This window comes from Podarcis bocagei, assembly GCF_964188305.1.
Source record: "Podarcis bocagei genome assembly, chromosome: 2".
Taxonomy (NCBI): Eukaryota; Metazoa; Chordata; class Lepidosauria; order Squamata; family Lacertidae; genus Podarcis; species Podarcis bocagei.
Genome location: NC_138126.1, coordinates 42,592,807 through 42,618,452, shown reverse-complemented (window position 1 = coordinate 42,618,452; position 25,646 = coordinate 42,592,807). Strand labels below are relative to the sequence as shown.

The 25,646-nt window shown below is 41.6% G+C and overlaps 1 protein-coding gene across 2 annotated transcripts in view; it reads right to left on the bottom strand.

Moving 5' to 3' along the window:
* Positions 1 to 331: 331 nt before the first annotated feature.
* IFT122 (intraflagellar transport 122) overlaps positions 332 to 25,646 on the bottom strand; it is a 66,583-nt gene continuing 41,268 nt past the window's right edge. For both annotated transcript variants that reach the window (XM_081183979.1, XM_081183980.1), the window contains 13 exons: positions 21,091 to 21,252; positions 17,382 to 17,548; positions 16,365 to 16,536; positions 15,429 to 15,531; positions 11,714 to 11,854; positions 10,346 to 10,443; positions 9,905 to 10,005; positions 8,171 to 8,336; positions 5,693 to 5,804; positions 5,254 to 5,382; positions 3,732 to 3,811; positions 1,774 to 1,938; positions 332 to 937 (listed from right to left, as the gene is read on the bottom strand). In XM_081183979.1, coding sequence (XP_081040105.1) covers positions 848 to 937; positions 1,774 to 1,938; positions 3,732 to 3,811; positions 5,254 to 5,382; positions 5,693 to 5,804; positions 8,171 to 8,336; positions 9,905 to 10,005; positions 10,346 to 10,443; positions 11,714 to 11,854; positions 15,429 to 15,531; positions 16,365 to 16,536; positions 17,382 to 17,548; positions 21,091 to 21,252 — 1,686 coding nt within the window. In that variant the 3' untranslated portion in view covers positions 332 to 847. The remainder of the gene's footprint in view (positions 938 to 1,773; positions 1,939 to 3,731; positions 3,812 to 5,253; positions 5,383 to 5,692; positions 5,805 to 8,170; positions 8,337 to 9,904; positions 10,006 to 10,345; positions 10,444 to 11,713; positions 11,855 to 15,428; positions 15,532 to 16,364; positions 16,537 to 17,381; positions 17,549 to 21,090; positions 21,253 to 25,646) is intronic.

The following is a 25,646-nucleotide window of genomic DNA, read 5'->3' as shown; positions in this document are numbered from 1 at the left end:
GCCCCACATCTCAAGATGTGGCTTGCAAAATGTTTTCATAATTAGGGTGCCTACAGATGTGGCAAATGTCAGGGTCTTTGGGTCATGCTGAAGGACCCTACTGATTCTGATACCTCAATAAATGAGAGCTTTTATCTCTTGAATTCTATGAAACTCCCACTACAATAATTCTTTTCTAAAATAACAGGAAGCATTTGGCAGTAAATAAGACCTTGAAAAAGAAATGTCCTTCGTGTAAGTACGGTTATTTTGTCAAAATTGTGGAAGCCCATTTTTCATAATAGCAGTTCAGAGAGAGACAGAGAACAAATACGAAAAGAAAGGACACAGGTTTCTTTCAAAAAGTGATATTTTATTGAAAACTGTCATAAAACCCAAATGCTAAGGAGCCAGTCCAGAACTAGTGCTAGCAGGTGCAAAACTAGCATATTTTTCCTCAGGCAGAATCTCACCCTGAAAGGTTAGCAGTGACAAATTGACAGGCTGTTGTGAAAATGTCAAGAATACATTCTAGCATTACGCAGGGGGGCTGTTTAATAGAAAAAATATAGCTCCATAGATCCTCTCTTCTGTTTTACTCTGTAGATGTACAAATCACCCACCAGTCATACAAATTCTGCAGTTACACTTGTTAAAAATAAATATATATATGTATACATTTCTCTTGGGGGGTAAAACAAAACTTGGCATGTGCCAGTTTCATATACAAAGAGTAGGAAAGTAGGAATATCATATATAATATTCTTTTTTATACTCTGCCATCAAACAAGCTGTTAAGAAAGCCTAATGGACCTCAGGAACACTTTACAGAAACCAAGCAGCACAATGCATGAGCGTCTGGTTTCCCTCACTGGCTGGATTCATCTGTCTTCCTCCGACAATATGGGCAACAGTTATGTTGCAGCACCAGGAGCTCGTAATCTTCTGAATGAAACATCTGTAAATGAGAGTTGCAGATGTCAGGTGTGACTCAATTTAAGTCACCGTGTAGGAAGAAAGTGAGTGGACAGGGTTGCTCTAAAAGCATTTTTGGTGCTTTCTCCATTTGTATTAACGTGCACATAAACTACAACACTCTTATGACCCTGGTAACATCAGCTATATATCACCAGGAACTCATTCACCTACACATTCTCCCACATAATATATGTCAACAATGCACTTCTAATGTTTCCATTGAGCAGACATGTCAGTCTCTATGAAAGACAATAAAGGGACACAAGTCTGACATCGAAAACTAGCAAAAATGATTGACTGGTTAGACATGTATCTTCTGGGCACCCAAATCAGGATTAACATCCATTGTCATATAACCTCATTGTCATATAACCTGATTTGAAGATAAACCAGAAAGAACGCACAATAAAGAGTGGTTGTATAAAGTGTGCTTAAGTTTTGTGCAAGCAAATCAAGGCAAATGCTCAATAAACAGGTCATCCGGAGCAGCCCTGAATACAGTCAGAAAAAGAGAAGGCAACCCCCAAACAGAAGTGCAATTTATGATCCACTTTAGTTCAACTTGGCTGCTTCATTTAGGTCTCCCAAAGGCTTTACAGCAGCCACAAAGTGATGCTTTGCCTTGCCACTTATGTAGTAAAGTTAATTTTAAGGCTTTTATTTTTAAGCATTAAAATGAATTAGTGCCACAGGTATATTTACAATTAAGCAGCAGTGTATGAGAGCTTTTAAAAATAATAATAATCCTGTACTATTTTATTTGGTGGTACAACTGAACATTTATCAGACTCTCCTGAAGTAAAATATTGCCCTTACCTGAAAGCAGAAAGGACACGTAGTAATGGGATTATCTGGTAGCAGGGATCGGAAGTACTGCCACTGTAACGGCTTGGGCCAGCGTTTAACCAGCACATCTCTCCTGCTCATTGACCCGAGAACTGCGCGGTTCACAACCACAGGGACAAATTCCGACCCCCCTTGCTGCAGGAAACAAGTGATTGAGAAAAGGGAAAACATGTTTGAACTTGGTAGATCACTGGAAAGGCAAGGTGTTGTTTTTTTTCAGGGAGTAAGTATGAGGTTTTTGGGGGGAATAATCTGCATACATTAAAGCAGCATTTGCACTGAGTTATCAGTTTGTTTTCAGTTCTGTATTTAGTCCTGGAAATATTCCTAGTTCTGGAGAGCTTGCACGTGTCCTCTTGCAACGCGGTGCTGGAAAGCACTGAATCATAGAATTATAGAACTGTAGAGTTGGAAGGGAACCCAGGGTCATCTAGTCCAACCCCCTGCAATGCAGGAATCTCAACTAGATCATACATGACAGATGGCCATTCAACCTCTGCTTAAAAATCCTCCAATGCAGGAGAGTCCACAACCTCCTGAAGGAGTCAGTTCCACTGTCAAACAGCTCTTAACTGCCAAAGTTATTTAATATTTTTGTATCTTTATTTTATATCTTATTATGATTTATGTGGGAATTGTTCAGTTTGGTTGTGTACTCTTTGATATTATATTTATTGTTTATGACTTTTGTTAGGTCTGTAATTATGTATTTTTTCATGCTGAAAGCCGCCCGTTTCTCTAACAAACAGTAACGGACGTTTGCCTGCAGGGTGTCCAGCTGCCTCTATAGCCTTCCACTGAAGTTCACCCCTCCAAAGTTTAAAGGGGGGGAAAGTGGGGTAGGTATTTCTAAAATAAATCAATAACCTAAAGTGATTGGGGTTCTTTTATAAAAAAAAAACAGGAATGAAATGTGTAGAGGCATATTGGATATTAATGTACAGTGGTACCTCGGGTTAAGTACTTAATTCATTCCGGAGGTCCGTTCTTAACCTGAAACTGTTCTTAACCTGAAGCACCACTTTAGCTAATGGGGCCTCCTGCTGCTGCCGCACCGCTGGAGCACAATTTCTGTTCTTATCCTGAAGGAAAGTTCTTAATCTGAAGCACTATTTCTGGGTTAGCGGAGTCTGTAACCTGAAGCGTCTGTAACCTGAAGAGTCTGTAACCCGAGGTACCACTGTATCTCCTTGAACATGGCAATCCTATTGAGGCTTCCTGGGTAGGAGGGAGGACAATTCAGGGCAGAAGAAATGGCAATTCCTCAGCTCTGCTGGGCTTGTGCACATGTGTGCACTTTCTTCTTCTTTGCTGGGCTCTTAAATAAAATAAAATAAAACCTGAAATAACTGTGCCAACTCTTGGCCTGACATAGGTTTTCTCCCCATTCCGGGTGCATGGTCATAAAGTGGGTGTTGGATCTCTGATCTGCTCCTGGCATGCCTCTGGGGTGCTTCCTTCCCCCCCCCCCCCGTACCTCACTCAGCTACAGCAGTGGACCTTGCCAGCAGCCCACCAGGGAAACCTCTAGCTGTGAACCTCCCTGTGAGACCATGGAGAGGAAGGATTGCCATATCCAGTGGTCTCCCAGCCACCCTTCTTAGGGGCTCAGGATGGCTCCTTCAATGAATTTTCATGAGTCTTCTTGCAATTTTGGCCATTTGACTCAAATAAGCAATTCTCAGCTGGGTCTTACGCTCCACCAGTTGGGGGATTAAGAAATAAAGCAGTCAGACAAGTCAAGGGAAGGCTGTATCTGGTGGAGTAAGGTAGAGATGGTTTATGGGAAATTACAAAATATTTACAGATGGAATGAAGATGTGACACGAAGAAAACATTTGCTGGTAGGAAATCCATACTAGGTGCTCTTTTGCAGCACAAAGCAAAAAACAAAGGTGAAAGGATTTGGAGGAAAGACATTTTCTAACCTCAAAGCTCAGTTTTGCTGTAAACGGGTCATCCTCTTCGATCTCGTCTGCTTTGTAAAGAAGTCTCATTGTCTGCACATCTAGGAACATTTGTTAGGGAAGAATTGCACAGAAGTAGGGAGTGCAAAGGGAGAGCACCTGTGTGGTGTTCAGATTTCTATTCCCCGCATGTCCAATGGTGAAAAACTCATACATTGTGATAGAAACCCTGGCTTGCGATCAAAACTGCATGTAAGTCTTGATCAGGATGCAGAAGGCTTGCTTCACAGTGTTTGAGAACAGTAGATTATGGAAAACAAACACACACAAGTTATTCCATAGTTAGTCCTTTGAACAAGGATGCTTAATAGGCTAACTCTCAACCTTTCTCCCAACATGCATTCAAAGTGTTATTCTCATTATTTCCCATTCCCACTTTTCTTCTGTATAGTGCTGCACACAGCATCCTGCCTCAACATGGATCTCAATCTCTTTGGCTTCATGCCTTTATACTGCAGCCAGTAGAATGAGACTCCCAAAGCGAATGGCCCGTTAAAATGGCAAGTTTTGGCAATGCTATCAATAATGGTGGAGTTCAAAGAAAGCCTGGTCTTGTCTTCCTTGGCTGGAGGCTGGAGGATTGAAAAATAAAAAAAGTAGTTTCTTTAAAGTCTGTTAAGGAAACAATTATTTTAAGTCCTAACAGTTTGATGTGATTGTTCAAACAAAAAGGATTTAAAATATATTAAAATTGCACAGTGGGGTTTTTCCCCTGTTGTGGGGGCTGGATAAGCTCAGCCCAGCGAAGGGATGGAAACTTCTCTAGTGTAACAGATGTTAATCTAGGACTGCAGCAGAGCACTGATACTCATTTATCTTAACCTTTATCTGTGCATGTAAACCTGAACACTGCATTGCATGCTAAACAACTGAGTACCAGAGGTGAAAACACTGTAGCTAAAAATATATTTTTTAAGAAGTGCATAAGGTTGGGGAGAGGGAAGGAAGCTGGGAGCGGGGAGGGAGACTAAGGATTTGTACTGTTCTATTGTAGTACAGTAATGTGTAAACCCTAATAAACCATGTGGATTTTTTAATAAAATAAAAATTACAGTGTTACTATATAGTTGTTCCAAACAAAACCTGGTGAAGCACAAATGAATAAATATACAGGCTCCAAGCTACTTTGGTTGTTTTGCTGCTGCAGTGAGCTAAGCTTCAGTTTGGCTTAGTGTGTCATCTGAACTTGGACTCGCATTTTGCTCTCTCTCCGCAAATCACAAGCTGTAAACCAAAGAACAATCCTTGGTTGCAGCTTGTGGTTTGTCTGAAGAGAGCTAATCTATGACTTGAGGTTCAGAAAGCATGCTAAGCCAAACCATGGTTTAGCTCAGCAAAACACAAAGGCTAAATGACCAAGGAAGACCAAAGTGGCCACAATCTCCTCTCTGGAAGCCCACTATGCTCTTTTATGCTAAGACATGGTTTAGCTTAGTGTTATATGTGAAAAAGGGAAGTGACGTTTTCAAGAGTAAAAGGATACCATCACTCATCTGCTCTTGCCATTTATCGTCTCTTTTGTTGAGTCTCGGCACTTCCAGATCTATCAAAGCAACAGCTTCTTCATCAGTGATCCCCTCCTCTAAATAGAACTCAACCAGGTGTAAGACATCTGAAAAGGACAGAGGTGAAAGCGAGACTTAGAAAATCCACAATGCCTGCTGTATCCATTCAAGAGATAGACATTGTTGTTACACACACACACAGACACACACACACAACCTGTTAGTAATGAGATTCATATACCTGAGGAAGAACACACACACACACACACACACAGAGAGAGAGAGAGAGAGAGAGAGAGAGTAGAAACAGGCACTGCACTGCCAGAAACTCCTGTAAGAATGCAGAATCACAACAATTTTAGACTCCACAGATCTCAGACATATTTTATCCAGGAGAGCGGTAATATTTCAACGCACCATAAGAAGCAGCAGCGAAGACAAAGGGTTGCCTACAGTTAATACAGACGTTCCCCAGGTTGTTCAGCAATGGGTTGTGGGTGGAACACCTGTAACACAGAGGCACAAGCTCCTGCAAAGAAGCACACAGAGGTTACTGCAAGCAAAAGAGCCCAGCTGAATATGTTGGGCAGAATCGTAAGAACAGTGGGGAGCCAGTCTGAGAACTCCTAATAACTCCTTCCCTAGCACCTCCTTATGCCCCCGCCCACTCAAAAGACCTGCTTCAGAAAAATCAGGGGGCCTTCCAATGCAGCCTCGAAAAGAAGGAACTGGGTTGAAGAGGCGGAAATCCCCAAAGCCTGATGCTGGTGAGGAAGAACTTAGATGCAGGATTCTAGATTCCAGCTACTGAATCTGACCAGTTATCACTACAGTTACAGTATATATTTTCACATCGAGCCAACTACCTTTTATAAATAACCAAAATGAGTACGTGTATTGAGAGGTTCAGAATGGAAACATATATCCTTAATCCTAAAATGACATCTTAAAAATATATCCCATGGATTCTGCAAAACATGCTCAGACTCTGGTGAACTTTCAGAGGAGAAAAATTTCCGGAGCAGACAGCAACTACTAACAAGGCTATAAGCATGTGCCATCATGTTTCTTGTTTGATGTGCTGAAGAGACCATTAAGAACCATCCTTGGTAGATAGCAGCAATCGAGACATAATAAAGTAGAAGACTTCATCTTTAATACAGAGGGCCCAGGTTGTTCACGCCAAGCTTAGCCGAGTTTCAGTAGAGTTGAGAGACACCTTTGGCAGGAAAACAGCTAAGGGAGTTACAACAAAGTGCAAAATCTCATGTCTGATATAAAGCACCTAAGTAAAGTGAAATTATTCACCTTCTCTCCAAAAGCAGAAAAAGGCAGACACACACACACCCTTTTTTAAAACCACAAAATATCAGTGAGTAATGGAATGAATGCCTCCCAATGTGTCGGGATTTAGAAAGCAATCTAGGGATAGCCAAAGCGGTGCCTTCCAGATGTTACTGGACTACAACACCCATCATCCCTGACCACTAACCAGGCTGGCTGAGGTTGACTGAAGCTAGTGTCCAACAACATCTGGATGGCAGCACATTTGCTACCACGGCATGAACACAAGGAGACAGATCGATCTATTAATGGCTACTAGCCACATTCAGCTGTAAAATATTGTATACATCTGACTGTGTGTGAACTTCCCTGAAGCAGTCTGCCTATTCAATGTTGGCAGCCAAAAAACCACATGAGAATTCTCATTTTCTTAAGTTTCTTTACACCAAAAAAAGGGGGGGGAGAACAGAACCAAACATAAAATAGTGAAATTGGGGCCTTTAAGCTTTCATAAATATTCTTCCAGTGTATGACTGCTTGAGTCATTAGATATTCTATTTTCAAACGTTGCAGCGTCAGATGAGTCCTATGCAACACACAACTCATTGCCAGAAAGATGTGAACAAAGGTTACTGAAACAGGTTTTTTGGCTCAGAGTCTTGATGAAACATGGGACCTTTGATTCATTCACTTCATGTCCTTTTAAATTGCACAATTACTTCAGGCAGCTATATGGATCTCCAGGGCCTTATTGTGTTTATATTATTTCAGGTGGCCAGATGGAGTGCATTTTTTCCTGTTCATTTAAGGTTAAGCATTTGCACCATACAATTTATTTTGATTTGCACGCCCCTTTAGATAGAATTTTATAGAACATTGGCAAGACTCAGACAATGACTAAAAAGCGGAAGGCAAGCTTTTAAAAACATGATTTACAAAGAGTAACGAGTCCCAAGTGCTGGAAAAGGGGGGAGCCTGACGAATGGGATAGGCCCAAACATAAGAGACCAACGGTGAACAGTCCCAGAGAGAAGAAAGGAACTAAATGCTTATGGGAATACATGAAAACAGAGCCCCTTAGACTGCAACCTGGGAGTAAGCCCCACTAACTCAATGAACTTACTTCTGACTAGACATGACTGCACTGTTAGATAGACACTGTTCTCTTCCATTTGGAGCTCTTTTAGGTGTTTTATTCTTGAACCACTTCAAGAAAAAAAGTTTATCTACTTTTATATTTGTATACTGTATCGTTGTTACCCACCCAGGGAACCTATGGTAAAGGGCCGGCAAGATTATAAATAATATTGTAAATAAAATAAGTAAGGTGAAGCATGCCACAGAGTGGTGGGAATAAGCAGTGCAACAGTATCAGCCAGGATAGCATGTGGGGATTAAGTGGGTGAGGCAGTTTCTTGAAAGACATACATTTGAACATGCAAGGCACCTATCTTCATTTTAGTAAGGAGATGACATATAACATCGTATTTTTTCTGCAGAAGCAGTGCATTTACTCGCAACGCCTCTCAGATTATGTACACGTGCCAGTGTGGTCTCTTGTGTCATGTCAAATATGGGGGGAAATGGGGAAAATACAAAATGGGAACTTACTTCACTGTCATGAAAAGGCTTGGACCGGATTGTCAGGCTTCCCAACTCAATTGATTTCTGAAATCTAGCTGGGATCTGCAGCCCCTGCAATTTGTCATAGGCATGACGAGCCAATTTATAAGCCCCCAGAGCTTTGCTCTGCTTTGCCAGGGCAAATAATGTATTGCTGTAATCAAATTAAGGAACAAAACATACATATGGCAAGCAGGGAAAAAACCACATCATTGCTTTCAATCAGAGAAGCTATGTGCTTAAGCGCAACCAAAGCCAGGGCTTGGAAGAGGCCTCCGCTGGAGAAGTCTGTTTACATAAGCATGTTTACATAAACAAAATGTGAAACAACTGCTAGATGGCTGAAGGGGATGGTGTTTTGAAAGAGAAATCCCATCGATATGAAGGGTGCTTCTTTGAAACTAGCGATGTTTGCACAGAGAAGAAGGGACATAGAGATGGCTTTTCTTAAAGAACCTCCTTTTTTGTTGTTGGTCAAAATGCCTCCGCCTTGCAACATAAATTATTGCATGCAAAAGGAAGCCAGTGGAAAAGCATCACTACAGTCTGTTTTTCATACCAAAGTCCATTACAAAAAACAAGGGTGCTTCCTTCCAGTTGAAAGGCGATTAGACAGCAAGTGGGGCCAAATCTGCTGTCTAGATAAACTAAATGCATTTGACAGAAATTAACAGGCCTCAAGTCAAATATTTTCACTTAAGCTGGGTTAACTGGACTTCACTGAACAGAAAAGAACAAGACTGAAGGGGCAAGTTATGAGGAACCTCCTTCAGTCTAAGCCACCCTAAAACCTTGGCCATCCTCTTACTGTAATGAAGCCTGTTTATCTTAGAAACTCAAAAATCCCAGGGAAAACACACCATGCAGCTTAAGCTTGATGTAGGCCATCCTGAATTCAAGCTGATCATAAATGTGGTCTGTGGAGACCAGGACCAAGCTTCCAGAAAAGCAGTTCTGGACAGAAACGAAGGAAGTTTCATATTTGGAGCCAGGCCAAAAGGAGGATTGTCAAGAGCCAGTCAGATCCATTTAGCTCAGCGCTGTCCACAATGTCAGTCATGGCTCTCCAAGATTTCATATAGGAGTCTCTCCTAGACCTATCTGGAGATGCCAAGGATTGAACATGGGGCCTTTTGCATGTAAAGGAGATGCTCTGTAACCAAGGCATGGCCCCTTCCCAAAGGAAGTGATAGGAAACAAGTTGTCCCAGACATTCATCCATGGAGAGGGGGGAGGAAAAGCTCGGTTACATTCCAGATACTTGCCTGGACTTTGCATGCCTTGAACTAAACTGTATGGCCAGTCAAGAGACTCCTTATGGCAAGTGTAACGTATCTACAATCTTCACAGTGACAAACCCCAGAAAGGTAACCATGCTGGTCTGCTGCAGCAAACACAATGGTGAGTCGTGTGGCAACGTGAAGATCCAACTTCATCTGCCCAAGTGAAGGGCTAATTTTCTAAGCAACATGTCTGTACGGTTCACAGATGTTTCCAAAGCTATGCAGGAAGTGTTTTATGCTTCCAAGCGTTTAAAGAGGGTTGGGGGTTCAAACATCATACAGAGGATGGAATAGCAACCTATTGATATTCTGTGTAATGTAGCTCTGAGAGAGCAAGGATCACATAGATTTTTGTAGCACGCCAGTAACAGACAACACCAATGAGCCTTCTGCTTGCCCTGTCAGCTCTTGAATTTGGATTTTGCCTTTTAAAGGATACACTTTAGAAATTCCCAAAGGTGTTTCCTTGGTCAAGCTATGAAGTAAAAACCGAGAGACATTAAAGAGTGTTTCAGGCAAGTAGTAATTGAAGGGTTCTTCCTGCAATGTTAAAAAAATAATAATTAAAGGTTAAGCTAATAAAGAAATGCACAGAATTAAGCTTTAGTTGATTGCTATCTTGCCTCACACTGCTTTCCTTTATTCAGAAAGCAACAACACTTGAAGAATCCAAACAGATTAGATCTAATCTCAACTTTAAAGAAAGAGGCCACAAAGATAAGCTACTCAGGGGACAATCTTATACCAGCCTCTCCATGAGAGGATATGCTGGGTAAGACACAAGAGGCCTAAGAAACACATTGCATCAGTTAACAGTCTTTTGAATGGTTTCAAAGGACAAAGAGTGAACTAACTGTGAAGCTCCATGTGAAAATCTTACAGTGCATTTGTGGATGAAGTGATAGGCATGATAAAGTTCTGCCAAGTGCTGGAAGTGGTGAAACTTCTGTAACATTTCAGTCTTCTGCTGCTCGTTGTCTGAGGGAGGGAAAGGCAGCATCAGTATAAAACCTCTGATCAGTTGCCAACCTACAGTGAGAGACTTACTCAAGAAAGATCACAGACCCATCCTGCTTACTGCATTAACACCACTAAGAGATTAGCACCACTGAGCAAGTGTGCCTCAAAGTATAGCTTATGTAGTTTGGTGAGCTTTATATGTCATTTTGGGCTTTAAAAGCAGGAAAATTAAGAAGACAAATGCATAGTTTTAACACAGCCGGGGGCCATAGCTAATAGCGGAGCACATTTCTAGCAACACCATCTGCAGAAGCTATAACTAAAGGAAATAACATTTTCCATGTTTACATTTAGACTGAACAAGCATTTTTGGAATAATTTACACAATATTATTGCCACTGCTGTGCAGGTTTACTTGGACGGCAGTCCCATTGTGTTCCATAGGGCTTGGGGAAAAGAATCAAGTCCACAACAGCACCTCTCTTGACACCGACCTGTCAAGATGTTAAGATCTTTAAAGGTGGGGCCCTTCCTGCTGCTCTGATACCAAGGGATTGTACATTTAGCAGTAACATGGCACAGGGCCTTTTTGATGTTGGCACCTCAGTTGTGGAATACTCTCAGCTTGGAGATTCAGTTGACACCAACAGTAGTTTCTTTTTGGAAGCAAACCCAAATGATTGTTTCCACAGGCATCTGCATGTTATCAACCTATGGAAATTTTGCTGGAACTTTATTTTTTTAACAGGAACTTTAATCATATTCATACTGTTGTATTTTCTGCTCTTGCGGTGTTTGTGATATGATCTAAACCCCACCCTGGGATCAGTAAAAAAAGAAGGGCAGGAGACAAACATTTTAAATAAATGAACATTTTTTAAGGTTCCCAAAGGAGGAATACCAGAAGAGCAAGAAGCCTGTGGAAGAGAAGGACTGTCGACAAGCCCTCCACCTTGAAATGAATAGGTGGGCATGACCAAACCCATGCTGTTCATTCAATCAGACTGAGCTTGGGCTTCCCCTAGCAGATATGTGTGCCTCCATGTTTTGAGAAACTGAAGTTACCTAGTTTCCTTAGAAGACAGAGCTTGAGCTAGGGTTAAGAATGAGGTTTCTCTTCTCAGCCATACATGAAAAGATAAGATCATAATATGTACAATATAACAAAACTCAAAAGTCTTGTACAACGCAATTCACAATGAGTTTTCAGTTAAGCCATCAGAGTTTGAGAGATGTTCTGCCTTCGGGCATGAACAGATTACATGTAAACTTGCTTGTATTTCCTTACCTTGAGCGATATCTAAACACTGCATGGACAGCATCCAGTAATAATATCCTGCATCATTGAATCGGCTTTCTACCACAGCGTTGCGAGTTAATTGTTCCAACACTTTTACGGCCTCGGTTTGCCTGCCAGCCTTGTGGAATGCTGCAAAGGGGGCCAAAATAAAGAAGATTTTACAAAGTGATTAAACCAATTAACTTGATTAAAATTAAGAACAGAGCCCACAACTAAACAAAGGAGCAGATGAAAGGGATTACACCCTAGTATTCTTCTCCATGTTTGTGGGGAAGTTAATGTAGCAGTAGATACTTCAAAAATGTACTTTGTGGCTTTTGTGGTGTCTTGGACTTCTTTCATGTACTTTGTGGGCACAATCCACCAAGCACTGCTGCTGCACAACTCCCATTTATTTCAAGGTTGCCTTTGTATGGTTCCTGAAAGGACCCATTGAAACCAATGAGATTGTGCAGCAGCACTAAATGGGCTGAAAAGCAGTGAAGTGAGGAAAATTGTAACTGGGTGTTTATCTAGCTAAGGGGCCAATCAAATTTATTTGTGTCTCGATAGCTGCAAAATAATTCTGATCAAAAGAAAGCCTACACATAAGAGATTTAATTCACACTTTAGTTTTTGAGTTCAGTACAAACCCAAGTTAAAATGGCAAAAAAAAACCATCAGGGGCAGTAATGACCAAGGAATTGCACATGTGATCAACATTCCGTGCAATATATGTGAAAGCAGAGTCCTGATCCTTTCCTAACTGCTGCTTCCTGTACTGAGTAGAATCTGGACCGAGTTTTAATTTCAGCTAGTGACTCTTTATATTTTGAGCTTATTTGCACTTTACATTTTGAACCATCAGCTGAGAAACCCTGTCACTTAAAACACACACATCAACTTCCAAATCAACAAAGCTATATATGCATTTGCCATTTAAACTCAGGTCGTTGCACCCAAGTTCAAAATGTAAAGTGCAAATAAGCTCAAAATATAAAGAGTCACTAGCTGAAATTAAAACTCGGTCCAGATTCTACTCAGTAAATTAATAATAATAATAATAATAATAATAATAATAATAATAATAATAATAATAATAATAATAATTTATTATTTATACCCCGCCCATCTGGCTGGGCCTCCCCAGCCACTCTGGGCGGCTTCCATAAAAACCAAAAATACAGTAAAATGTCACACGTTAAAAACTTCCCTGAACAGGGCTGCCTTAAGATGTCTCCTGAATGTCAGGTAGTTGTTTATCGCTTTGACATCTGCTGGAAGGGCGTTCCACAGGGCGGGCGCCACTACCGAGAAGGCCCTCTGCCTGGTTCCCTGTAGCTTTGCTTCTCGCAGTGAGGGAACCGCCAGAAGGCCCTCGGCGCTGGACCTCAGCGTCCGGGCAGACTGATGGGGGTGGAGACGCTCCTTCAGGTATACTGGACCGAGGCCGTTTAGGGCTTTAAAGGTCAGCACCAACACTTTGAATTGTGCTCGGAAACGTACTGGGAGCCAATGCAGGTCTTTCAAGACCGGTGTTATATGGTCTCGGCGGCCGCTCCCAGTCACCAGTCTAGCTGCCGCATTCTGGATTAGTTGTAGTTTCCGCGTCACCTTCAAAGGTAGCCCCACGTAGAGCGCATTGCAGTAGTCCAAGCGGGAGATAACCAGAGCATGCACCACTCTGGCGAGACAGTCCGCAGGCAGATAGGGTCTCAGCCTACGTACCAGATGGAGCTGGTAAACAGCTGCCCTGGACACAGATTTGACCTGTGCCTCCATGGACAGCTGTGAGTCCAAAATGACTCCCAGGCTGCGCACCTGGTCCTTCAGGGGCACAGTTACCCCATTCAGGACCAGGGAATCCTCCACACCTGCCCGCCTCCTGTCCCCCCAAAACAGTACTTCTGTCTTGTCAGGATTCAACCTCAATCCATTAGCCGCCATCCATCCTCCAACCGCCTCCAGACACTCACACAGGACCTTCACCGCCTTCACTGGTTCTGATTTAAAAGAGAGGTAGAGCTGGGTGTCATCCGCATACTGATGAACACCCAGCCCAAACCTCCTGATGATCTCTCCCAGCGGCTTCATATAGATGTTAAAAAGCATGGGGGAGAGGACAGAACCCTGAGGCACCCCACAAGTGAGGGCCCAAGGGTCTGAACACTCATCCCCCACCACCACTTTCTGAACACGGCCCAGGAGGAAGGAGCGGAACCACTGTATAACAGTGCCCCCAGCTCCCAGCCCCTCAAGACGGTCCAGAAGGATGCTATGGTCGATGGTATCAAACGCCGCTGAGAGATCCAGCAGAACTAGGAAACAGCTCTCACCTTTGTCCCTAGCCTGCCGGAGATCATCAACCAGTGCGACCAAGGCAGTTTCAGTCCCATGATGAGGCCTGAATCCCGACTGGAAGGGATCCAAATGGTCCGCTTCTTCCAGGCGTGCCTGGAGTTGTTCAGCAACCACTCGCTCAATCACCTTGCCCAAGAATGGAAGATTTGAGACTGGGCGATAGTTGGCCATCGTGGCCGCATCTAAAGATGGTTTTTTAAGAAGCGGTTTAATAACCGCCTCTTTCAGCGGGTCTGGGAAGGCTCCCTCACGGAGGGAAGCATTCACCACCCCACGAAGAAATTTGAATGAGCTTTGAGGGCTAATTCACACTCTTACGTTTTCTGTTAACGGTCTTGTTCCCATGTGCAACTTATACAACAGAACTGCTTATGAAAGGTAATACACAGAATTTGCTGCTCTACAAACTGAATTCTCATAGATTTTCATATCTGACTCATCACCACCCTATGGCTAGAGAAGCAATCCTCATGTGTTCCACTGATATGCTAAGGACATGAAGGCTCATTATTACTTTTTTTGTTCCTAAAGACTAGGTATGAATGTGCAAGACTTTACCAAATGCTTTTCTAGCTCTCCTGAGACCTGCTGCCATTCTAGTTATTCAGACTAGGATAATCCTTTCCCCAATACCAGTAAAAGTAAAGGTAAAGGGACCCCTGACCGTTAGGACCAGTTGCAGACAACTCTGGGGTTGCGGCGCTCATCTCGCTTTACTGGCTGAGGGAGCTGGCATACAGCTTCCGGGTCATGTGGCCAGCATGACTAAGCCACTTCTGGAGAACCAGAGCAGCGCACAGAACACCGTTTACCTTCCCGCTGGAGCGGTACCTTTTTATCTACTTGCACTTTTTATGTGCTTTTGAACTGCTAGGTTGGAAGGAGCAGGGACCCAGCAACGGGCGCTCACCCCGTCGCGGGGATTCAAACCACCAACCTTCTGATCGGCAAGTCCTGGGCTCTGTGGTTTAGACATTGGCATCCCCCCAATACCAGTACATGCCTTTTTTAAAAAAATACAGAATATATATGTGTCAAATTATTATCAAGGACTGTTGGAGCAGAAAGTGAGTAGAAACACTAGATGTAGAATCTACTTTTTTGTCTGCTCTTTTTACTGAACTTATACTTTATTAAATTTGTTGCTGCTGTTAGTGGCAACAAGAAGCTTACCCAACAACTAAAGTAAGTATTGAGTAAGATCCATTTAAGAGTCTTCTTTTGCTTTAAATGCAAATTTTAGCATCACTTTCAAAGAGACAGTGCTTGAACTTTTGTTCCTGGGAACTTCCCCAGGGCATGTTGAGTGCTATCAACATTTTAGTCAAACACACACACAGGCGTACTTGCCATGCTGTCCTACCTTTTTGGGCTTCTTCAAATCTATCATTTTCTGCCAGCCACTGAGCGTAAGGAACATAGACCTCATCCTTAAATCCAGGGTGCTTTTCACACAAAGCAAATGCCTAAGTACCAGATAAAAATCATTCTTAACATGCTTGCTGAAAAACATAGCTGGACATAAATGATTTTCCAGTTCACAAATACATCTGAGGAACTTTTCCTGATGGCAAATAAACAATGAAATCAAAGTGAAGTAGTTTGCCACATGTGGGTCTTGGGTTTCAGACCTGGTTTGCATTACAGTCAAGAACTGGTGCCTTGTGACAGAAATTTATCAACAGCACGCCATTTCAGTAAGTAATGCTTTCCCCAGACAATTGAAAATGAATTCTGTAATCCAACCTTCCCCATCCTGGTGCCCTCCAGACAGTTTGGGCTACGACTTCCATCATCTCTATCTGCCACTGAACAGAGAGGCCGATTCCTGAGTAAAAATGGGCTGCATAGATCCACTCAGATTTTGGTAAACTGCATTAGTTCAGTCATACCAGAAAATCCTAAAGGTGGCTTTGCAGTTCCGCACAACAGGGAAAGATGGCAAAAGGGTAGCAAGCTGTGCTAAGTTGAATGTCATCTCCCATGAACCATTCTCTCTTCCCCTCCATTGACCTCTTTTTCTTGTGACAAAATGAGCCCCATGTGGCACAAAGATGTCACAGATCAGCATCTGAGGTAAATAGCTCACTGTAATTGAGGAATTCCTCAGGTGAAAGGCTTCTCATGCAATTGGTTTATTTCTCCTCAAGTAGCAAGGTTACAATGATAGAACATTGACATGCACGCAACTTAAGTTATTAAAAAAGGAGAAATATTGTTTATGCAATTGAAAAGATTTAAGGCCTAGGATATATCCAGGATGCAGATACCCAGAGGATGATAAATGAGTTGTACTTACCTCATCCCACTGCTGAGTTTCCACATGGAGCTGTATCAAGGCCTTCAAGTCCCCAATCTTTGTATAGATTTCCGCTGCGTAGCCATGGTTAAATAGCTTTTTGAAATAGTAGGCACACTTTGTCAAAGGCTCGCGCTCAGCTTTATCCAGCTTCCGAGCAATATCAATCAATCTAGATGCAGAAGAAGACCCATCAGTGGCTATAAAACTCTTAGTTCTTGCTACCTCTTAAAAACATATGCATGCAACTTGTTGTACAGAGTTCTAAGTATGAAGGCAAAGCACTTTTGTTTACATGTATAGTCCAGCAAGTTCCTTGCCAAACTATAAACCTGCCTGTTCACCAGAAAGGACTCCTGGACTGTAAGCAAAAGCTTTCAGATACAAAACTGCAACATCTAGTGTGCATGGCACAGCCTTCCTACAGAGAATCTAGTCTGCAGCTTTGATGCAGACTCTGGAATCCTATTAAAATCCTAAGAAATTCATATTTCATGCATGCTTTATCTTCAGCAGTGTTTTCTTAAGGCTCTGAAACCAACATTCAACAAATCAGAGTAATTATAGATAACCTTGAAGAATGTCCTTATAATTGTTCTTGTAATTTTAATTTTTCATACCATGGTTTTGAATTCTTTTATCTGTTGCTACTCATTTGATATGCTCAGAGCCACTTGGAATGCAATTTTGTGTAAAAGCAGCCATACACAAAAGTACAAACGAATGGATGAATGCTTTGAAAACAGGGTTGCTGAACATGCAAATCACACAGGCACCATAATCTTCAACTATCTTCAGTTACAGATTTGTACAGCAACTAGCACAACTGAGTCCCTAAGTAATTCAGGGGCGCTCTACGTCTCTCACTAGTTACAGACCCCATTCCCACTATGCCAATGTAGGATTTCCCTCCCTCAACATGTGCAACCCATAGAGTGAGCACAATCAGAAAAAATGGCAATATTTCTGCCGAACAATGGCAGCATATAGCTCTGAAAAAAACAAATCAAGACATACACATCAACCCAGCCCTGATCTCCGCTGATTTCTATGGCCTTCATGTGCTCGCCGGCAGTAATGTACATCTCCACAGCTGATTTGGGTTCATTGATGTTCTTGGCCCAGTCTGCTTGTTTTGTAATTAGCATCTTCGTATCTTTGGGATCTCCGGAGCCAAGGAATTCCTGAGAAAAGTGCAGGAGATGACAATCATGATGCTTCCTGTAGCATTCACTGTGACAACTGCCCATTCCAAATACCCATTTCCCCACCAACTCACTTTTCAATATACTCTGGTAACTTAATTGCAGTTTACATCACATGAGGAGTAAAAGAAGAAGAAATTACTAAATCAACTGATTAGATTTAAGCATGACTGGTATTACAAAATACACAAGAACTCTCATAGTTTGAACACAGAGAAAACAGAATGTCTGCAGGAAATTCTCTGGAGGAAAAACCAATGAAATATCAGTTTTTGCCCGCTTTCCATGACTTGCCAAGAACAACGTCTGTAAATAAAGTTAAGAGACAGGTGACAGTTTTCTCTAAACAGGTCAGTCTTACAATTTAAGAGGTCCTAAAGCCAATGGATTCAATTATGAAATCTGGTCGAAAACCATAATGGCAAATTTGGCTTACTCAACAGCTCTTAAGGAAAGGATTGGCAAACGCGTGAGACTAGAACGTGAAAGTTGACCCAAACACTTCCATTAATTGCAACATTACTTTTTACTAGTGTTCTCCTACAAGTGGCTCAAGAGACAGAGTGCTGGATTCTGATGAGGAAGGTCTCTCATCAAAGAGCCAGGAAACATGGTTTGCACACCTCATGCCTCTGATTCAGTTTTTGGCACCTCTGTGAAGGGGCAACCGCCTGTGATTCTGCAAGTTACCATGAGCTTGTACTCTCTCTCCCAGGTTCTAAATTTACAAAATGGCAACCAAAGAGGCCTAAGTTGCTAGACTGTTTTGAAAACATGTGTTACAAAGACCATAAAGCACCTCTGGTTTTTAGAGAGATGTGACACATTTGACACAAATCCCAGATGTTACTAAAATACTTATGGCAAAGTAACAGAAAAGGGCCTATGGCTGGGTACCTGTTGTGCTAGTTTAATGTTTGCTGTATGAGAAGGGCTGTGAATCTGACACATATCTAGCATACAACCCTATCAGCACATGATGGCTACAACCTATTGGATTTGGGGGTGGAGGGAACAGAGAAACACAGAAAAGAAACTGATCAGTTAGGAGGCCACAAAAAGTGGCAGAAATCCTGTTGCTCAAAGCAGAGTAAGCACATACTTAGAATGGGACACAAGTGTAACCAAGCCTGCAGGGAATCACATCGTGTTGGGTGAAATAGTGTCGTAAGTCATCCTGGCACATCCCTGCAGCAGACTGGTGTTAATGTAATGCAAGGAAATATATCCAGTTGCTAGATTGTACCACACTACAGGACTCTAAGGTAGAGCAGAACTCGGCAGAGATCAGTCACTAAGTGGAATGAAGTAACCACTCTGAATTAGTGTGACGGGTATATAGCATCATTGCAGCGAATGTGAGCCCAGAACAGCATTTACAGAACATTAAATTCAATTCTGCTTAAGAACATCCTGCTGTTCTGTGGGGTCCAGTTAAAAATAAGAGCGTTTTGTTTTATTTGACTGAGAAGAAGCTGAACCAAGAAATGAGAGAGACAGTGTTTGTTTTGTGTAATTGCGTTTTGTAGCTTAGATCACTGAAATAAATTAGAAGCAGAAAGTTCAGTTTCCTGAACTGCAATAAATTACTTGTGAGTTGACAGTAATGTGTGATTTGGTATACTGATAAGAAATCTAAGGTCCCATATGCACATGATCTCCAGAGCTGTCCCCACAGTATAGGATCCCCCCTCCCAACTACGAACTGTCCAGGGTCGTTTGAAACTACCAAGGCTCAAGAGACAGGCTCTGCAAATGTCTAGTAGCCTGAGGGTAGCAGGCAAAAAATAAGAATCCGCATACTCTTTTAAAAAGCAGTACTGGCAAACCAAAGTTCAACCACTGAATAAAATTGACTCAGTTTAGTTGCTCTTTTGTCCATGAAGTTAACTTCATTACATGCAAATATGTGTAATGAAGCTCTGGCAGCTGTGTAATTTTTTTTTAAAAAAAGGAACAGCAGATTTCAAGAGGAGGGATTTGGAGGGAGGGAGAGACTGAGAGGATGGGGAAAGAGTTAAGTAATCCCCCTTATTGCTTCTTCAATCAGAGCTGCTATTTCTTTAACATTAAATAAACAGACTGAAAACCCAACTTTCAGGGCTTAATGTGTGTAATATGTCATTAGCCTCTATATGAAGCTCTGCTACCCTGAAAAGATTTCATTTTACTCTAAGCTGGTTCAGCATTGTGAAAATTCATATTAGCATGATGACAAATTTCTACTCTATGAATTAGATTTCTGCTTCAGAGGAGTTTAAACACAAACCGATATTAAGACCTTGCAATTTTTAGTCTAACTTGCTAGAGAAAAGCAGTGTTGCTCAAACATTGACAATACCATCTGCATTTCAGATGACCTTTCCCCCCCCCCCACAGAAAAGAAATTTAGAAATATGTGCGCCAAGGCAAAGCTTATGTCCAGTAATGGATGGAGCAAGTCTGTAACGAGTGATTAATGAGACTATAAAGCGTACTGATTTTCAAGGTTTTTGATAAGAAAAATACCACAGAAGACGTTTAAAGTCTGCAACATAAAACTTATGAAAGTGCATGTAAAACTGTCACATTCTTCATATTGTGTACAACTTATTTCTACATGGGAATTTGATTTGCAGACATATACAAAAACAACTTCAGGGTTCATTTACAGGATCAAAGGAATCAAAGATTATTTCAGAGTCTGTTAACTGGTATTGTGAAACTTGCTGAGATATAATGGGAATCCCAGTTTTTAAACCACGTTCTTACACAGTAATGCAGCACAATACCACCATGTAGGTTCCTAAAACTGTACAAAGAACCCTGTTGGGTCAAGTCAAAGGTCCACCTAGAGCAGCTTCCTGTTCTCACAGGGACCAACTAGATGCCTACAGGAAGCCTGGAAGAAGAGTTTGGATTTGATATCCCGCTTTATCACTACCCTAAGGAGTCTCAAAGCAGCTAATAATCTCCTTTCCCTTCCTCCCCCACAACAAACACTCTGTGAGGTGAGTGAGGCTGAGAGACTTCAGAGAAGTGTGACTAGCCGAAGGTCACCCAGCAGCAGCATGTGGAGGAGCGGGGAAGAGAACCCAGTTCACCAGATTACGAGTCCATCGCTCTTAACCACTACACCACACACTGTAAGCAGAACCTGAGTTCAATAGCACTTTCCCCACTTGAGATTCCCAGCAACTAGTATCCAGAGGGACACTGCCTGCAATACTGGAGGAGGCAGTACACAGCCATCAGGGCTAGCAGCCATTGACAGCTTTATCCTCCAAGAATGTCTCTAATTTGTTTTTGAAACTGCCCAAATTGGTGGTCATCAATACATCCTGTGGGAGTGAATTCCATAGTTTAACTGTGTGCTGTGTGGGGAAGTTCCTGAGAGGTTAGTTACTTAGGTCAGTGATATTTACCAGGAGTTTCCAGAAAAGAAGAACCAAAGAAAATGCGCACGCCAAAAGGAAACTGCTTGATTCTTGGACGCCAGAACCAGTTTAAATAAACACCCCATAAATCCTAAATCCATGTACCTTTGCATAGTCAAACATGCGCAAGTCAGTGTACATATCAAGAGCCAGGTTCTCATGTCCACTTCTTTTGTACAGCTTGGCTGCTTCGTGGAACTTTCCTTGGTATGCATAAACATCGGCTAGAAACAAGTCATTGTTGCTCTCTCCACGCTTCTTCCTCTCCTTAAAAAAATAATAATAAAGGACAGGAAATGTTTTAGCAAACATAATCAGGCAGGAAACAAGATTGGCTAGAGCCACTGAAAATATTAAGCCGTGATTCACAAAGCTTTTAAACTGGATTACTGACGCATAAACTGACTTAGCCCTGCTAACATCAATAGCACCATTAGTAAGCTTTCTATGTTGTCTCTCTACTGCCCCTCCCATTCAATAGTCCAGTAGAAAACAGAACACATCCCATTGTAAGATATAATTTAACTGAACATAAAAGTCAAGGCAGGCTCACACCTTAATGCAGTACCTAAGAAGAACATAAAATGAGCCTGTTAGATCAGGCTGATGGTCACATAGTCTAGCATCCTGTTCCAACAGTAGCCTGTGGGAAGCTTGCAACCGGGACGTGAGTGCAACAGCCCACCTGAAATTCCCAGCAACTGGTATTCAAAGGCATAAGGTTTATGACACAGCAGTAAAACACAACCATTGAGGCTACTAGCTGTTTATAGCATTGTCTTCTGTGAATTGGTCTAATCTTTTTTAAAAGCCATTCAAGTTGGTGCCCATCACTGCCTCCTGGAAGAGGGCTAACCATCATTTAACTATGGTCCGGGTGAAGAAGCATTTTATCTGTCTTGAAATTTCCAAGATGTTCTTAATGATATATTCCTTTTATAATCCTATTTACCCCAAATTTCATTTCTAAAAATACTTCTAGTTCTCATAAAACTTGAAAATGAAATGGCTCCAGATAAATGAAACCCAAATTCATCACGTTTCTCATTCCTTATTATTTCTAATACAGGTTATATCATGAGGCAAACAGCTGCTAAGATGCGGATTTCAGGAATAATAATAATAATAATAATTTTTTATTATTTTATTATTTTATTTATTTATTTATTTATTTGTACCCTGCCCATCAAACATTAAAAACTTCCCTAAACAGGGCTGCCTTCTAAAAGTCAGGTAGTTGTTTATTTCCTTGACATCTGATGGGAGGGCGTTCCATAGGGCAGGCACCACTACCGAGAAGGCCCTCTGCCTAGTTCCCTGTAATTTCACTTCTCGCAGGGAGGGAACCACCAGGATACTAGGTGACCTCCAGCCAAGTCGTACTTGGAGGAGACCCATTGAAACTAATGGGCTCAAATCACTTAGGCAGTTTTCAGTGGATGTACACTGCGGATGACCAGCCTTGAGTGTCACCCACAGACTGGTGGAAAGGCTAAAGACAAAAAAGCTAGTAACAGCTCTTTTGCAAAAGAAACTTTTGTGCATCTCAGAATAAACATTTTGAAACACGTTCAAAGAACCGCAGTTTAGCACTATCATGTGTTTCGCCTCAAGATAGAATGATAATAAATTTATCACATACAAGCAGTAGGCACATGCAGGTTTCCCAATGACAACCAAGATCTGAGAGGTGACATCAATTCTACATTGGCATGATATGTAGACAAACCCTATGCAACACATGTCAAACCTTGTTCCTACCAACGCTTACTGCAATGTTGCTCTTATCTACAGTCCAAGGCAAATGAACTTCAAAAGGGTTAGGATTCCATGGATACATTGCAATATATCAACACTTTCAGCATTAAAGATGGAAGAGTGTATTTGTGATGTTTAGTGTCTACCAACCAGACAAAAAAGGCTTATAAGGAAATGACTGGAACCATCTAAAGCTCTTTCAGATAACAGTTCTGTCACATGAAGGACTGGGTTGAAACTTACTCAAATGAAATGGTGCCAGTCATTGAGGCAAAGAATCAAACACAATGATCCATGCTCAAAAATTCTTGAGGAACTCACCCGCAAAGAGCACAGTACAAAAGGCAGCTAGATACTGAGCAAATCAGTACTGGAATGATCAGTACAGCAAAATACAAGTTGCTTTTATGCTTTTTATTATGGCTACAGGAGGACTCTCTGCCCCATTCTCCCAAAGGCAGCAGGGAACGAGTGGATCACCAAGAAATAAAAGCATATGTCGTATCAGATGAAATGTTTCCCTGAGCTATAAATGCCTGAGACTGCGCTGGGATAACCCTCAAGCAGTTAATAAATTGTTACCCAGCACCAATTGATAACTTGTAATTTAATGAAAGACTAAATACGGTGGGAAAGTGATCACGCCTTAGTTTGGCATGCTTAAGAGGTGTCTCTGGAATAATGCCAAAGGTGCTGATCTACCAAACGTTTCATTGCCCTCCTGCGTCTCAATGAGAAATTATCCACTTGCAGTTGTTAAGAAAGCTCAGCAGCTTCCACCTCCACTGTTCACATTGTAATTTTCGCATTTCTGAGTTATGATCAGTTCATCATTATGGGTATCTTTTCCCAGGACAACCAATGAAGCCCCTTGGTGCTTCTCAAAAGCAAGGGCTGTACTGGCTTATGCATGAAAGAGATGGCACAAAGAAACCAAGAAGTTGATTGAGGTTGCCCAAAGCTCTGATACAAACATGTTTGCAAATATGACCTAAAATAACCATAATACTAAGTGGGCCACTATGGCAACTACATGAAGTAGACTTTGTTTTTAGCCTTTTCTGTTTTATCTGTGTTTTTGTATTTTTATCTGTAAGCTGCCTTGAGTCCCAATCTGGGGAAAAGGAAGGATATAAACAAAATCGACGATGATGATGATACAGGCATACAAAACTGCTACGTAAAACAGTTTCCATGGACAGGATAAATGTGAGTTTAAGAAGCAGGGCATTTGGTCAATGAAGTTTACAGGTGTGACATTTGCAGCTGAACCTACTGATCCATGACTGGACTCTTCAGTCTGCAGTGGAAACTGCAGTGCAAATTAGTCCAAAAGAATCGATTGCCTTACAAAGACGGATACATACATATAAAAATGCTTGAATTTCATGCAGGACATTAGGATCCTGTTGTTCTGCAGAACCCCCTTTGAAAATAATGCAAGTTATGCCAGGGTCTTTGGACTGTGCATTTGAATTCATTGAAAAATCTGTTTTACCTTTTAAAAATATGTGGAAACAATTGTTAAGAGCAGTGCTCTTTTTCTAGAAAAAGAGGTGTCAGAACTCACCATGAACACCTCCCTTGCTCTCTTATAACGGCAATGGCGTCTACCTGAGAGGTGCCAGAACTGAGTTCCGGCTGAAAAAAAAGCCCTGGTTAGGAGCCCAGGTGACGTTTCTGAAGTGTCCTAGTTTGTACCTACAATTGTCATAAGCCTTTCTACTAAATTTATCTATCCACTCCCTTTCTACCCTGCTCACTTACTGCCCCATGGGTCCTGTCCTTCCTCCTTCTCTAGTACCTGCCAGGAAAGAAATACAAACTGAACACATTTGAAAAGTGTGTATTATTTACATTTGTTCTACTTGCTGACATGTGTGATTCTTGGCAAAGCTCTTACAACTTTGACAAGGTTATGGAAGGCATGCAAAACGAATACAGAGACACGAGAATGAAAGGGAATTTCAAGTGTCTGGTAGCCTTAGATTTTATAGTATAATGCAGATTTAATAACCAAGGTTGTAAACATCAGAAAGTGGTGGTGTTGCTTTTATTTCTATTTTAAAAATTAATGGTCACCATCTGCACTATCAGTTTGTTGTTATGGTGATCAACAGCATGGAAATGCCTATATTTTTAATTAAGTACTTTGCATTTTAAATTTAATAGTTTCTAGTTAAGAAACATGGCACTGAGCGTAACTTTTTAAAAAGTTGCCTCTGACAGACAGCTAAGAATAAATTTTAATGAAGAACTTTCAAAGTCACTACAATGGAATAAAAATATCCTTCAATGGGATGGCTACATCTACAATGAACTCTGCAACATGTCTCCCTCCCAGTGAAATAAATCTACGTCTTCAGGAAGGACTAACCTTAATTGGTTGCCAGCTATTATTATCATTTACATTATCATATTATATTATCCCTGCCCATCTGATGTGTGTTGTATTAGTGGAAATAAAACCACTTTCCTGTCATGGAAAGATGCTTTCTTTGAGGAAATGTGCACATTGTGTCTGTGTGTGTGTTCACACTCATGCATATGCCTGCACACAAGTGCTGTCAGAATCCAAACAATATCAGTGGCTGTTCTAGAATCATAGAATCATAGAGTTGGAAGAGACCACAAGGGCCATCGAGTCCAACCCCCTGCCAAGCAGGAAACACCATCAGAGCACTCCTGACATATGGTTGTCAAGCCTCTGCTTAAAGACCTCCAAAGTAGGAGACTCCACCACACTCCTTGGCAGCAAATTCCACTGTCGAACAGCTCTTACTGTCAGGAAGTTCTTCCTAATGTTTAGGTGGAATCATCTTTCTTGTAGTTTGGATCCATTGCTCCATGTCCGCTTCTCTGGAGCAGCAGAAAACAACCTTTCTCCCTCCTTTATGTGACAT